The sequence below is a fragment of the Salvelinus fontinalis genome, chromosome 5 (genome assembly GCF_029448725.1).
Source record: "Salvelinus fontinalis isolate EN_2023a chromosome 5, ASM2944872v1, whole genome shotgun sequence".
NCBI lineage: Eukaryota > Metazoa > Chordata > Actinopteri > Salmoniformes > Salmonidae > Salvelinus > Salvelinus fontinalis.
This window is the reverse complement of record NC_074669.1, coordinates 19,692,883-19,708,947: the sequence shown is the minus strand read 5'-3', so window position 1 is coordinate 19,708,947 and position 16,065 is coordinate 19,692,883. Positions and strand designations below refer to the sequence as shown.

General features: G+C 42.0%; 1 protein-coding gene across 10 annotated transcripts in view; it reads right to left on the bottom strand.

Annotated features, from left to right (window-relative positions):
• Nucleotides 1-889: 889 nt before the first annotated feature.
• Nucleotides 890-16,065, bottom strand: part of LOC129855268 (ELAV-like protein 4) — an 84,538-nt gene continuing 69,362 nt past the window's right edge. For all 10 annotated transcript variants that reach the window (XM_055922736.1, XM_055922738.1, XM_055922740.1 and 7 more), the window contains one exon: nt 890-4,908. In XM_055922736.1, the coding sequence (XP_055778711.1) occupies nt 4,581-4,908 (328 nt within the window). In that variant the 3' untranslated portion in view covers nt 890-4,580. The remainder of the gene's footprint in view (nt 4,909-16,065) is intronic.

Sequence of the window (16,065 nt, the reverse complement as noted above, 5' to 3'; positions counted from 1 at the left end):
TAATGGCCTTTGTTTTTATTTAAAAGATTATTTATTGTGTCTGGAAAGTGTATTACATGAAAGGACACGATTGGCATGGCCAGACTACCGCATGTGGGGCCCCGGGGCACAAACCTTTTTTTGGAAATCATCTATCTTACTATATTTCAATATATTTCATTTAGCCATGGTGCAGAGATAAAAAAAATAGCTGTTTATTAGCTCATCTCATGCTTTTTTTCACATTTTTCCATTAGGCAGAGAGAAAATGTGCAGTTTAAAACGTAATTTCCTGCTATTCTATTTTTCCCCACATGAGACTGAGAGAACATTTTGCAGTTTTGAAGCGAATTCCCTGCAATTCTACACATTTCACTATCATATAATATCTGGGAGCCCTTTCGGTAATCCGGCCCTGAAGGTTGGGCTATATTTCTGCAGTTTGTACATCAGTGTCAACAATGTGAGCTGTGATCATCTCTGATGTTAAAATACTTTAGCAGGTATGCAGGGGGCACTATTATCTCACAAGTGCACTTCTCCACGTGCCACCTGAATGGGTATTATATAACTGTCTTAGACATTGAATTAATGCATTTATTTTATTACTGTATCAATATACTGTATTTCATGGTATTCAAAATGCCACGGTTTCGAGTGTTTGAGAAAGATACGAAGCAGTCATGAATTATGATAGTGACATTTTATATTGAGCAGTGAATAATTCTCTATGAAATCTATATTGAAATAGATATTTTGTATTACCAAGGCAGCAGTTATGTGAAGCTTTACAGATACATCTCTCTGGATCTGCAGGATCTAGCTTCTAATCGTACATTATTCTGCTTCTAAAAGGTGAGTGTGCAATTGATAATGTAATAACGCCATTTACGAGAAGAAAGAACAAAGCTCTTCAACACCTCATTTTATTGTCCCAACATTCAAAAGTACAAATAATTCAAACACAACAGTTTTATGAGAAAAAAAAAACATTTACAGCAAGATTTTTTATTTTGTTTCCAGTTTCAGAAATTACCTAAACTAGCAAGGATAACATGAAGTCATTCATCGCAGTAATTGGATTAAGAATACTAAGAATAACAGCAATAATAATAATAATAACAATAATCAATAATCGATAATTGATAAGTGATAGCATAAGTAAAAGAGACCAGTAAGGCCCTGTGAACTTTTTTCTTATTTTTTTGTCTTTAAAGATAGTTAATAGATTTTCAGATAGTAAACAAACACATTTTAGGAGAAAATAAAAAAATGACAAGAGCCTTGTTCCTCTCTTTACCTTCCCTCCTACACTACTGGCTGTTGATTTCCTATTGGCAGGCTGCCACTATAAGGCGCTACAGGGGATGGTGTGAGCCATAGGGGTTGGACATAGACCGAGGTGACACAGCCCCATGTTTCAAACACCCTTACAAACACACACACACACACACACACACACACACACACACACACACACACACACACACACACACACACACACACACACACACACACACACACACACACACACACACGTTTTCACAAACACACTCACACGCATGAACACACAGACGCACAAGTGGGTCTAGACAGAACACAGGCACACATCATAAGAGTTCAAAAGACATAGGAAATATGTTCACACATCAGAACGACATTCTACTGGGGTTGTTGCATAATTCAAGCTCCCAACAGCTCTGGAGCATGAAAAGGGGTCCGTTGGTGTTCTGAGGTCAGAACCGTATAGTGGTTGGATGATGTCAGGTGGGCTGCCTAAGACGTGGTTATGAGAGAGTATGTATATGCATGTCAAAGTGTTTATAATGTCCCTACAACTCATGTTTCCTGGCTCAACAAAATCCAATTCAGTACTTCTGGAACCATTCCCTACCATTACCTTTCAAAATATATATAATATTATAGTATATAAAATATAGAATGGGTACAATCCATGAAATACCTTCAGTCTTTTAAAATTGCAACAACTGCCATAAGTACAGTTAGTGTGCAATGTTCAAGATCTCTTTAAAGAGATGTTCTTATGTAACTTTCAAACATGATGATTCTCTAAAAATAAGTTTGACTCTAAGGTGAGTTGACTGATTACTCAAGTGCAATGAATGACCCTCAAATACAATGGACATTTATTTGCTCATCAAATTCATGTGCCCGAGTCTCCAAAATTGGATGTTATAAAATGTTTGAAAACCGAAAACTATGCTTCAGACCCACATTTTTGCATAAAGTTTCATCACAAAGCGGTAGTGTGGAGGGAGGGTGCGGAGTGGCTTTAAAACGACACAAACTTATCACAGGTTATATTGAACCAGAACAACTGTTATAACATTCTATTAAGACTAAACTGTATTGAAAAAGATTTAAAGATTTTGTTTAACAAGACAAGAAAAAAGCAATAGCAAATTTAACTATCAACTAGGTTATGCATAGCGAGTAACTGTTTCTAGTAATAAGGGAAGAGCGTCACCAACCCTCTTGACATTTTTTTTAGTTTTCAACTTTTGGATTTTTTATATTGTAATTTTGATATATCGGTACAAAGCACAAACGTACTAAAAGTTCTCAGTGCAGTGGACTAACGGAAGAGCCTCTCCCCTAGTCGCTTGGTTCCCTTTTGCTCAGAAACGTCCTCCCTCCCTGTACCAGAATCACGTAAATACACAGACTGAACAAATAAATACCAAAATAAATAAATAATTAATATAAATAAATAAATAGTTGAAGCAATGAAACAATCAATAAATAATGAATAAATACGTTATTTTATAAGCTTTTGTTCAATTTCTTTTGCCGCGGTAGTTAACAAAAATGTAATCCAAAAGGTTTTTTCCCACAAGCGACATGACAACATATTAAACAGGATTCCTCACGAGTTTTCTAAATAACTGAACCATCACTTCATAAAGTTGTCATATGAAAAAGACAAGATAAAACAAAAAACAGTGACAACTCATATAGATATAGATTTTGCAAAACAAATGTAGACTATATATTATCTATTTGTACACAACAAATAAAGACACCGTTGTAATAGATCCCTTGAGGAAACAAATATCTAGACTAACAGAACTAGCTAATTATTATAGAATTTTGACAATGCTTCACACTCAGCAAGTAACCTAAAAGTCAGCAAGCCAAAGAAAACTCTTTAAGTGATTCTTACATGGCCCAAAGTCCGTCATCTGGTTTTTCAGCAAGGAATAATCTAACCAGATGGGGGCCAACAATAAAAATAAAAAAGAACAGCAGCTCAATTCAATGTCAGCATCAAAGTATTTTTTTCCTCTAAACAACACATAGAACAACAAACTTGGATATTTAAGATACGTGAATCATGTAATATAGCACCTACTGTTGATCGCTAAAGGACGTTCTTTTCAAATTCCACAAAATGATAGCAAAGAAATCAATAGATAATGTAGGTTTTCTAAATGGATAGATGTGTATGTAGTCATTAGTGATATCGCATAGACTGACAAAAAGAAAACAAGTGGACAATGCTTCTTGCTTTGGGCTCTGGACTGTGAGGATGGTTAGGCCTTGAAAGACCTCTTTCCCTTCCCTTTTGGGTATCGCTGTTGAATAATTACGCACTATGAAAAATTACGAAGATCACCTGCCTCAATTTGCATCCCTTGACAAAACTTTCCATCTACAAAATCATCTCCAATCAATTTCTCCTAAAAACAAACAACCTTTGATCCTAAAAAGTACCACTGCAGAACGAACAAGACAAGGTGGCGCACATCCCTCCCCCCACCCTCTAATTAGCCAGTCAAAATATTTTTCTATTTTTTCAAATCCAGATTCTTGTAAAAATTCTTCAATAATTCTTATTTTAATTATCATATTATAAAAATAGATTTTCTTCTCTTTATTTATTTTTCTGAATGCATTTTCAAGCAAAGAGATTTTCTCTTTGGCAATAGTGTTTTTTAAATCACTTAACGTGTCACCAGGAATTCTAACCCATCCCCTCCCTCTCCCGATCTCCCAAACCCCAGTGAGGAAAGACATGTTTTGTTTGCAATACAAAACATTTTTTTTTTAAAAAATTTTTTCTGCATCAGAGATAACAGGATTGTGTAATCCCTTAGAATTTATAGGGGTTTTTAATATACACAAAAAATGAATGAATGGTCACCAATTTAAAAAAGAGCCCCCTCCCTTCTTCTGTCAGGGAGGCATAATTCTAACGACAGTGGATCCGGATTTAAAAAAGAAAGAAATCCTGAATCAAGACCAAGAAAGTTCAATCTAAAAAGGATATTCTCTTCTTTCAAATAAGGGGACTGGTTTTGCTACTGTTTACATAGAAGAGAAAATCATTTAACAATCACAAGAACAGAAAGGATATACAACAGGAATCCTGTATTATCACAGGGATTCCCAAATCATGGATATTTTTATTTTCATTTTGTAATACTTAGGCAACATTGGCTTATAGGTCCAAAGCTATATTATAAGCCGTTTCTAGTTCTTTTTTGTTTGTTTGTTTGCTGTGTTCCTGTTGGAGAGTTGCTGTGTTGGGCGACTATAAGGGTGATGGTGGTGACAGGGGATTTGGAGTGAGGATGGGTTCAGGACTTGTGGGTCTTGTTGGTCTTGAATGAGACTTGCAAGACGCGGTCGCCCAACCGGTACCCATTGAGACTGGCGATGGCCATAGCCGCCTCGTCGTAGTTCGTCATGGTGACGAAGCCGAAGCCCTTGCACTTGTTGGTGTTGAAGTCGCGGATGACCTTGACATTGTTGACCGCTCCGAAGGGCCCGAACAGCTGCCACAGGACGCTCTCGTCAGAGTCTGGAGACAGGTTGTAGACAAAGATGCACCAGCCAGTGCCTGTGTGGCCAGGGATGTTCATGCCCACCAGGCTAGTCATGCTGTCAATGGTGATGGGAGAAAACCTGCACCACAAGATAGACAGGGAGAGAGATAGGGAGGGAGATAAAGAGCACAATGTTAAGTGAAACAAATGTCAAATTGAGAGAAATAGGAAACCCACTGCGTGTGCATGGATTTACAAGCTCTGAGCTTGTAGGACAAGCCATTTCCCTATACACTCAAGTTCCCCTCCAAGTGTCCAAAGTGAAACCAAACTCTGCAATCCCAAGCATCTACTGTATTGGTTTTAAGTCTTTATAACTAGCTCCAACCAGCGCTCAGTACATACAGTACCAACCAAACAGCTCTAGCATTCCTATCCATCCAACATGTATTATTACCAGTGCTACCCAGTGCACAATGCACTGTGGGTATGTCTGTCTGTGTACAGTATCCTCTTGTTAGACTATCTCCCCTCTATCGCTCCTCGCTTTTGACTGAGCGGCTTCTTCTCAAGGCTGACTGCTCTGCGGGGGCCTGCTGGGAAATGTCTCCAGCAGCAGCATACGAGGGAGGGAGGCACAAGGGAAGCTTTTCTCCTTCTGTCTCCCCGAGTGCCTCTATTGGGAACTAAATTGCAGGAACTTTCTGAATTAAAACATTTTTAAATTCATCAGATATTGAGTATGCAACCAAGTAAATCTGCTCTTAATCGCCCTGTAATCTTCTCCCTTTTTGCAATACAGAGATTTGAATGCTCAGTTGACTTCACTTACTGCCTTTCTGCTTAAAGGAAATTGCCACTTTAAATAAAAGGTAAATTGGATAAAAGGTTCATTTCTTATGCCACCTCTGTAGGAATGACTATAAGCATTATTGGGTATGCTTTAATTGAGATTTCCGCTTTACTGCAGCTGTCTCAGCGAAGCCTCCTCCTTATTCAGGAAGGAGAAAACTAAATGGAAAATGGAAGCCCTTTACAGCCCAGTACCAGTAGCAATACGAACAAAGTGTATTCCATCCACCAACACTGCAGTCATATGTTTTGGGGTGGATGAGGATGACAGTGATCATAGTCTTGTATCGGCAAGAATCAGTACTACATGAGCTTTAACATCTTTGCCATCACAATATTCTGTTTGGTTATTGTTTGTGTCTCATTACAGTCACTCTATCTACTGGGCTCCTGAGTGGCGCAGCGATCTAAGGCACTGCATCTCAGTGCTTGAAGTGTCACTACAGACACTACAAACCCCTAGTTCAATTCCAGGCTGTATCACAACTGGCTGTGATTGGGAGTCCCATAGGGTGGTGCACAATTGGCCCAGTGTTGTCTGGGTTTGGCCGGTGTAGGCCGCCATTGTCTTGTAAATAAGAATTTGCTCTTAACTGCCTAGTAAAATAATATATATATTTTTTAAATCCATCACCCTGTGTCTAATGAATATTTTTAACAGCAAGTCTTCCCTTCAGTAGATGTCTTAACTTCTCTAGGGTAGGGGGCAGCATTCGGAATTTTGGATGAAAAGCATGCCCAAATTAAACTGCCAGCTACTCATCCCCAGAAGATAAGATATGCATATTATTAGTATATTTGAGTAGAAAACACTCTGAAGTTTCTAAAACTGTTTGAATCATGTCTGTGAGTATATAAGAACTTATTTAGCAGGCGAAACTCCGAGGACAAACCATTCAGATTTTTTTTTGAGGTCACTCTCTTTTCAATGGATTTTCATTGCGAATCCAGATTTCTAAGGGACCTTCTTGCAGTTCCTACCGCTTCCACTGGATGTCAACAGTCTTTAGAAATTGGTTGAGGTTATTCCTTTGTGTAATGAAGAAGTACGGCCATCTTGAACGAGGGTCACTCGAAGTGTCCTGTTTGTTAGAGGCGCGTGACCATAAAGCTAGCTACAGTTTGTTTTAATCCTGTATTGAACACAGATCATCCCGTCTTCAATTTTATTGATTATTTACGTTAAAAAATAACTAAAGTTGTATTACAAAAGTAATTTGAAATGTTTTGGCAAAGTTTACAGGTAACCTTTGAGATATTTTGTAGTCACGTTTCACAAGTTGGAACCGGTGTTTTTCTGGATCAAACGCGCCAAATAAATGAACATTTTGGATATATATCGACGGAATTAATCGAACAAAAGGACCATTTGTGATGTTTATAGGACATATTGGAGTGCCAACAACAGAAGCGCGTCAAAGGTAAGGCATGAATTATATTTTTTATTTCTGCGTTTTGTGTCGCGCCTGCAGGGTTGAAATATGCTTCTCTCTCTTTGTTTACTATGGTGCTATCCTCTTTTCGCCGAAAAGCCTATTTGAATTCTGACATGTTGGCTGGATTCACAACCAGTGTAGCTTTAATTTGGTATCTTTCATGTGTGATTTAATGAAAGTTAGATTTTTATAGTAATTTATTTGAATTTGGGGCTCTGCATTTTCTCTGGCTTTTGGCCAAGTGAGACAGTAAACTCAGATTTTTAGATATAAATATGAACTTTACCGAACAAAACATACAGTACATGTATTGTGTAACATGAAGTCCTATGAGTGTCATCTGATGAAGATCATCAAAGGTTAGTGATTCATTTGATCTCTATTTCAGCTTGTTGTTACTCCTCTCTTTGGCTGGAAAAATGGCTGTCTTTTTCTGTGACTTGGCTCTGACCTAACATAATCGTTTGGTGTGCAAATCGGACACTGTGGCTGGATTTCCAACAAGTGTATCTTTAAAATGGTGTAAAATACTTGTATGTTTGAGGAATATAAATTATGGGATTTCTGTTGTTTTGAATTTGGCGCCCTGCAGTTTCACTGGCTGTTGACGAGGTGGGATGCTAGCGTACCCTAGAGAAGTTAAAACATACAGTTATGAATATAACTACTGTTCCCTGAAGGAGGGAACGAGGTATAACATACTATGGGCAGTCAACAACCAATCATACTCACCTGAAAACTGAAATCATGCCCAAGTGGCCAATGGATGCCAAGCCCGCCCTCAGAAGCCCCACCTTCCTGGCTATAATCCCAGGGCCCGCATTCATTTCCTCAATTCATTAACGCTCTTTAGCGAGCCCAAACCCCATGATGGCGCGATGCCAAAATACACTACCAGTCAAAAGTTTGGACACACCTACTCATTCCAGGGGTTTTGTTTATTTTTACTATTTTCTACATTGTAGAATAATAGTGAAGAGTCAATGATGCTTTACCCTGGTCTCCTAAAACGTATTGTGGCTCGCATGTCATATTACAAAAAACTAAAACCGTACCTGTACCATTACACTGGGTCCACTTAGTGTCAGACTTGGTATCAGGACGTTTTCGTATTGATGTAGTGTCTACACTGCCAGTAAAAAGAGTCACATTACTACTAGGGAACGATATTGCTGATGGTAACGTCACTCTTGTGTTAGAAGTAGCAGACAACCCAGAAATCAAAACTGCAGATGATAAATTGGTTCAAGCATTTCCACATGTTTTCCCTGCTTGTGTGTTAACAAGGGCACAATCTCGCAAGCTGGGAGATGTGGTGGATTTGTCTAGTTCCATTTTTGAGAATGTAGAGGTTTACCCCCGTAAAAACTAAGGCAGGGGAAAGCGAAATCGCGCCCCAATTACATGACATTCTTTTGTCTGTCACCCCCGAGAAGGTGATTGAATGTCAAAAAGGAGACACCAGTCTTCGCAAGTGTTTTGCATCGGTAATTTCCACTGAGGAAGCTAAAACTAAGGACACTGCCTACTTTATGGAAGCAGGAGTTTTGATGCATAAATGGGCAGCTCATGACACCCTTAGTGACTGGAGTGAAGTGTGTCAAGTGGTTGTTCCTACACCGTTCTGACAGCATATGCTCTCACTCGCCCATGACCAGGCGTGGTCTGGATATTTGGGGATCACGAAGACTTATAACCGAGTCCTTCGACATTTTCTTCTGGCCAGGTTTGAAGTCTGACGTGGTCCAATTTTGTAAAACATGTCATGTATGTCAACTCACTAGGAAAGCGATTCAAACAGTTCCTCGTGCGCCGCTCTGCACGATTCCTGTGGTGGGGGAACCGTTTGAACGAGTGATAATCGATTGTGTAGGCCCATTGCCGAAAACCAGGTCAGTTAACCAGTTCTTACTAACAATAATGTGCAGTGCTACTCGATACCCAGAGGCTATCCCTCTCCGTACTATAACGGCTAAGACTGTGGTGAAGGCACTAGTGAAGTTCTTCTCTATGTTTGGACTCCCTAAAGTACTCCAAACTGATCAGGGAACCAACTTTATGTCATAACTGTTCTCAAATGTGTTAAAGACTGTATTTCCCATCAGGTCTCCAGTCCGTATCATCCGGAGAGTCAAGGGGCCCTCGAACGCTGGCATCAGACGCTAAAGGCGATGCTACGCAAGTATTGCATGGATACCAGCACCGATTGGGATGAGGGCGTGCCCTTTGTCCCATTTGCTATCAGGGAAACAATACAAGAGTACTTAGGGTTAAGCCCTACGGAACTTGTGTTTGGACACACCCCACAGGGTCCGCTAAAAGTTTTTAAGGAGCATACCCTATCTCTTACACCCAGCAACGCCCCTAAAAATGTGTTGGATTATGTCAGTAAGATGCGGGAGAGACTGCACACCGCATGTGCGTTAGCCCAAAAGTCTCTCTCCTCGTCTCAAAAGGGCATGAAATGACATTATGACAAAGAGACTGTTGGCCGTTCTTTTGAACCAGGGGAGTCTGGAGTTTGTTGCCAGTCCCTTGCTTATCTCTGTCGGGAAGTTTTTCTTGGCCATATCTTGTGGAAAAGAAACTCCGTGACACCAATTATGTGATAAAGACCCTGGATCGTAGGCGTTCTTCCCGTGTGTGTCATGTTAACATGCTGAAAGCATATTATATACGTGACTCTCCAAACAGCTCCTCAGGTAAGCAGGTCCAGCCTGCTGTCTCCAGTGTGGCTGCGGTGGTTCTGAAGCCTGGCTGGGACCCAGAACAGGATAAGGAGGACGGGTTGGAGTTACGCCATACGTTACAGCAGTGTGATCGCTTATGTAATTCGGAGAAGCTGAAAAAGTTACCCTCTCAAATGGAACATTTGGATAACGATCAAACTAATGATGTTATCCTATTGATAAATAGTTTTCTCAATGTGTTTCAGGACGTTCCAAGTCGCACATCCATCTTGGAACAAGACGTGGATGTGGGGAACGCTGCTCCTATACGTCATCATCCGTACCGGTGGTTAATGCGAAGAAAAGGGAGGTAATGAAAAGTGAGGTAGCTTATTTATTACAGAATGACATGGCAAAACCCAGTAACAGCTCCTGGAGTTCCCCGTGTATTCTTATTCATAAGCCTGACGGTACGTCCCGCTTATGTACGGACTATCGTCGCGTAAATGCAGTTACAAAGTCTGATTATTTTCCTCTACCTCACTTAGATGACTGCATTGATAGAATTGGCTCTGCTGCTTACGTTAGTAAGTTAGATTTGCTAAAAGGTTATTGGCAGGTGCCTCTGACCTCTCGAGCTTCTGACATCTCGGCTTTCGTTACGCCTGATAACTTCGTACAATACACTGTGATAACCTTTGGAATGTGTGATGCACCTGCTACTTTTCAGCTCCTAGTTAACATTGTGTTTGCGGATGTGTCAAATTCTACTGCTTACCTTGACGATGTTGTGATTCATTCGTCTACTTGGTCTGATCATCTCACCACCTTAAAGTGTGTTTCAGCGGTTGGTGAATGCTTCTTTAACCCTTAATTTGGCCAAGTGTGAGTTTGGGAAGGCTACTGTGACTTACTTAGGGAAGCAGGTGGGATGAGGTAAAGTGCGCCCAGTAACTGGCAAACTGGAAGCAATTGATGCTTTTCCTGCACCCACGACTCGCCGCCAGTTGAGCAGATTCCTGGGGATGGTAGGGTACTATCGTACGTTCTGTAAGAATTTTTCGACGGTAGTAGCTCCCGTTACATCTCTGCTTAGTCCCAAAGTACCACCAAAGTGGTCCCAGGACTGTAACTATGCTTTTGAGTCTGCCAAAGCGCTACTTTGCTTGCTGACCCCAACTTTGACAAACCTTATAAGTTGGACGTAGATGCTAGTATACTGGGGGTGGGTGTGGTTCTCTTGCAGGAAGATGATGAGGGAATGGATTGGCCCGTCAGTTTCTTCTCCTGTAAGTTCAACTCGTGTCAGTCAAGGTACTCCACTATTGAACAAGAGACGCTGGCTTTATTGGTAGCCTTACAGTTCTTTGAGGTATATGTGGGCTCCAGTCTCTTGCCTGTACTGGTCTTCATGGACCATAATCCTTTGGTGTTTTTGAAGAAAATGTACAATCAGAACCACCGACTTATGCGGTGGGCTCTGATTGTACAAGGATACAATGTAAAGATTCATTATGTGAAGGGTTCGGCGAATGTGGTTGCTGACGCTCTATCACGGTTTTAGTAACTGGGGATGCGTGTTGGGTTTTGTTATTGCAAACTGTAAGTTTGCAGGTTTTGGGGTGGACGTGTTACGTTCCCCAGTTTCTGTGTTGTTGTGGGTTTGTATGTGTATGTATTTCAGGAAATGGCTTCCTGGATTCCCCCAAGCAGCTGATTGGTCGGGCCCATTGCAGATTGGAGCTGTCCCCGCCCTCTCGTCAGGGGATACAGCTGTCTGCAATTACAGACTCCTTCTCCAGCTGTATAAAAGCCAGTGTTTTTGCTCAGAGAGAGCTTCTTGGTATGTCCTGTGTTGGTTGTTGCTCAGATAGAGCTTCTTGGATGTCCTGTGTTGGTTGTTGCTCAGAGACAGGTTTTGTTAAGTATTTTGTAGCCGCTACTTCTGAGGTATGTGGGTGTCAATAGGATGCAGTGTTTTTGATTATTGAAATTGTATTATTCTGTTTCATTTGTTCCCGGGGGGGAAGGGAGTGCTTAGGCAAGAGGCCTGCGGGCATACATATACCCGTAGTGTGTACTCTGTCTATGCACACTAGGTAAGACCTGGGCAGACCATCCCCTGTATTTTGGTTAGTGCGCCAGGTGGTGCTAGTTAGGTAAGTTGTGGGTAGGTAGGAGATGGGGCTCTAACTTTTACTTTGTTTGCTTTGGTTCCATCCAGACCCTTTTTCCCAAAATTACCGTGTGAAGGAATAAATTCCCTGTTAATGGTAAAATTCTCTCTGTCATCCTTACCCGCACCTACAGTCACATACCTCTTTCACTCCACGGGGAGTTGAGTGTAGCAGGGTGTTGTGTTTCCTCCCCCAAGAGGTGTGCGTAACACTGAGCAACAGGAAATGCACACGGCTCCATACAACGGCCAAAGAGAGAGACCACGTCCCCACTGCCTGCTGATGTACGCCAGCGCCATCCTGGTGTCCAACCTTACCAACACATGTTGTCCCTCCAACATCGGAAGGAAATGCCTCAGCAATAGCAAAACAGTCAGTAGCTCTTGGTAATTGATATGCAGCGCCCTTTGCGCTGTTGACCAAATCCCGCTTTCCAAGTAGCCCACACACAGCCCTCCCCATCCCAGTAAGGATGCGTCTGTCATGTTCACCCTGCGGGACACTACCCAGCCCATGAGAACCCCCTGCAAACAGTAGTCACAATGTCCTTAGGCACGACGGGAATACCTTGAGAAACCGATGTGGCGAGATGCGTAGCAATCCCCCAGTTCTGAAACAGACACATAAACAGAAGTCCCAGAGGCACCAAAGCTATCACAGAGGCCATCAGACCCAATAACCACAGACACAAGCGAAAAGGCACAGAGTGCACCAGCTGAAACTGTGCCAGACAGAGCCGGAATGCGATCCTCTTCTGTTGGGACAAAAACTTCTTGTTATCCACTATGAACCCCAGAGACTGAATAAAGGGAAACCAGTGTGGCAGTGTGGAGCTCCACCTATTCCCTCGACTCCACTATGATCAGCCAATCGTCCAGATAGGCCAATACTCTGATCCCCTGGCACCACAAGGGCTCAGAGTATTGGTGCGGGGTGATAGGGAGAGCACGAAAGGCAGGACCAGAAACTTTTAGGCTACACCCTCGAAATGAAACATCAGAAACGTTCTGTGGAGAGGATGTATAGCCACATGAAAATACACACCCTTCAGATCTATGGACGTGAACCAATCGCAGGGACGCTCCGACTGCGAAGTGTGAGCATTTTAAACCTTGTCCAGGATGGGACGCCATGTTCCATTGCTCTTAGGAACTAAAAAGTACCGGCTGTACCAACCACTCTGTACTTCTGACACAGGGACCACCCGAAAAGCACTAGAACTTTGGGGACCATTGACGCATTGATGCCACGAAAAGGAGGAGGATGCAAAGCATTGTGACCACAGTCAAAGACCGGGCTGCCACACCCTCAGCCTGGTACACTTTGTCCAGCTGATCCGCTGAGAACTGGCGCTGTTAATTCGGAAGCACGTGCTAGGATTTGCCCCCTTGTTAGCATCTGGAGCTAAGTAACTTGCCAGCTTTCAATCCATCGGTGGTGTTCAAACGAGCCCCGCCTCCTCCATACCCTCTACATTCCTTAACTTCTCTGCGCTACGGATCCCTTTTACGGGATCACTTTCCTAAACCACCGCTAGAATTGCAGGGCGCCAAATGCAAAAATATTACTAAAAATATTTATAATCATGCAATCACAAGTGAAATATACCAAAACACAGCTTTGCTTGTTGTTAATCCACCTATCGTGTCAGATTTTGAAAATATATTTTACAGTGAAAGAAATCCAAGCTTTTGTGAGTGAAGCTTTCAATGCTACAACAGCTAGCCTTATATTAGCTTGGTTAGCTTGGTCACGAAAGTCAGAAAAGCAATAAAATTCATCGCTTACCTTTGATAATCTTCAGATGTTTCCACTCACGAGACTCCCAGTTACACAACAAATGTTCTTTTTGCAATTTGGGTTGCGCATTATGTTGCGAAAACCAAAGCCGTGTTCCGTTCGACAAATTCCAAAAAGTATCCGTAATGGTCGTAGAAACATGTCAAATGTTTTTTATAATCAATCCTCAGGTTGTTTTTAACAAACATAATCGATAATATTACCACCGGACCATAACCTATTCATTCAGAGACGGAAGGATAATGGGGAGCCCCTCTCTCACGCGCAGGAAACATTCAGAGGACACCTGACTACTTATGAAACATCTCGCTCATTTTTCAAAATAAAGGCCTGAAACTATGTCTAAAGCCTGGTCACAGCCTGAGGAAGCCATTGGAAAAGGAATCTGGTTGATACCCCTTTAAATGGAAGAAAGACGGTCAAGGAAACACAGTTTAAAAAATATATATATAACTTCCGGGTTATATTTTCTCAGGTTTTCGTCTGCAGAATACGTTTCGTTATACTCACAGACAATATTTTGACAGTTTTGGAAACTTTGGAGTGTTTTCTATCCTAATCTGTAAATTATATACATATTCTATGATCTGGGCCAGAGAAAATGTCCGTTTACCTTGGGAACGTAAATTAAAATAAATAAAAATCTGACCCCTAGCGCCAAGATGTTAACTCACCATAACTTGGTAGTACCAGTCTGGCTGAATGAGGGGAATCCCAGGTCGTCTTTAGCTCATCGGCAAAATCTTTAAACAGGGTTAAGCAACACTTCACCGCTGCAGGGAAGGGAAATTAACACCTCCCCCCAAACCTGGAGGAACTCCGGTGCGGGGGAGAAGATGGCAAATCCACCCCCAGGTGATCTGCCGCTCTACAACACATCTACATCAAAGATGCATTAACCACCAATGGTTCACTCTCCCCGCAAAAATCGGACTGATATCATCCGATTTACACTCTGAAAACCGTCCAGAGCCAACCAGGGATAGTATATAATCCCCGGAATCCGGAATCTGACCACTGCCAGAGAAGCCGGAATGAGCCTAACTTGGCTTGAATGTCACCCCAGTAAACTCAGACCACCACTGCTACTCTCTCCTGACCTCAGACAACCACATTCCAGAGATCGCTTTACCAGAAGACCCTTCGCCAGCAGCCCCAATTTTTATCACAAAGTCAGCTCGACGGCCAATGGAAGTTGAACCCAGCCGGAGACAATAGTCACATGAACTGATCCGAGCCAAAGCCTCCTGAGCGTGTTTCCACCCCAGGCAAACAGGACAGCACTCGTGCGTATCTTTAATTTTCATTGTGAAACCACATGCCCTACGGAAAGATCAGAGGTCCAAACTCGGATGGTTAGCCTTTTTGAACATACTCTTCCCAACGGCCATCTTACTCAAGCAAGGAAGCACTGGCTACACAAGCACAGCAGAAATTCGTGTTTTTTTAGCAAACACAAATCCTAACCAAGCAAGGAAGGAAGCATTAGCTACACAAGCAGAGCAGAAAGTAGTCCGCTTTTAGCAAACAGAAAAACCAATACCAAGACTCAAGACTTGCAACATCTAGTGGGACGAGTACTCTCTCCCCACTAACAGACACCTAAGTCAGAGCCGAATCTCGTAGTCTTCATGTGCTTGAAAAGTTTGTAAATTGCGTGACACGTTCTTCCTTCAAGCGAGCTGAAGAGGAAAGAATTGAGGAAATGAATGCGAGCCCTGGTATTATAGCCAGGAAGGTGGGGTTTCCATGGGTGGGCTCAGCATCCATTGGCCCGTTGGACATAATTTCTGTTTTCTTCAGGTGAATTTGATTGATCGTTGATTCCCCATAGTATGTTATACCGAGTGACAGACTGAAAGGGAACTTCTAGTCACTTCAAGGCCTTTTTTAACACATTCAATTCTGATTTCTTTGTCTGGGAGAAATAACACCTTCATGGTCATTTGGATGTTAATGCAGGTGTGTGTGAGGGTGAGAGACAAGCAGGCTGGCTAACAGAGCCACAGAGGAGACTACAGTCGTGTCTACCAGGGCAAATACAAACACACTGTTGTTCTTCTATAGAGGAGTTGCATAGCAACAAGGAGGCTGACCTGCAGTGATCCCACCCTCCCCTAGCTCCCACCTCCACCTTGTACTGCTCACTTCTAAAATACACTGACTACTACTACTACACTTGCCCTTGTTCATTAATCACCACTTCAAACCATGTACTAAGCAGGCAAGAGGCTATTCTCAAGGCATGGCTTGTTGGATTTCTGTATTCCAAACACTACCGCTTTTGACAGTTTGTACATATTCAATAGTTTTTGCCTTGGTGCTGTTGTTGAACCAGCAGGCACTACAGCATATTAGTAAA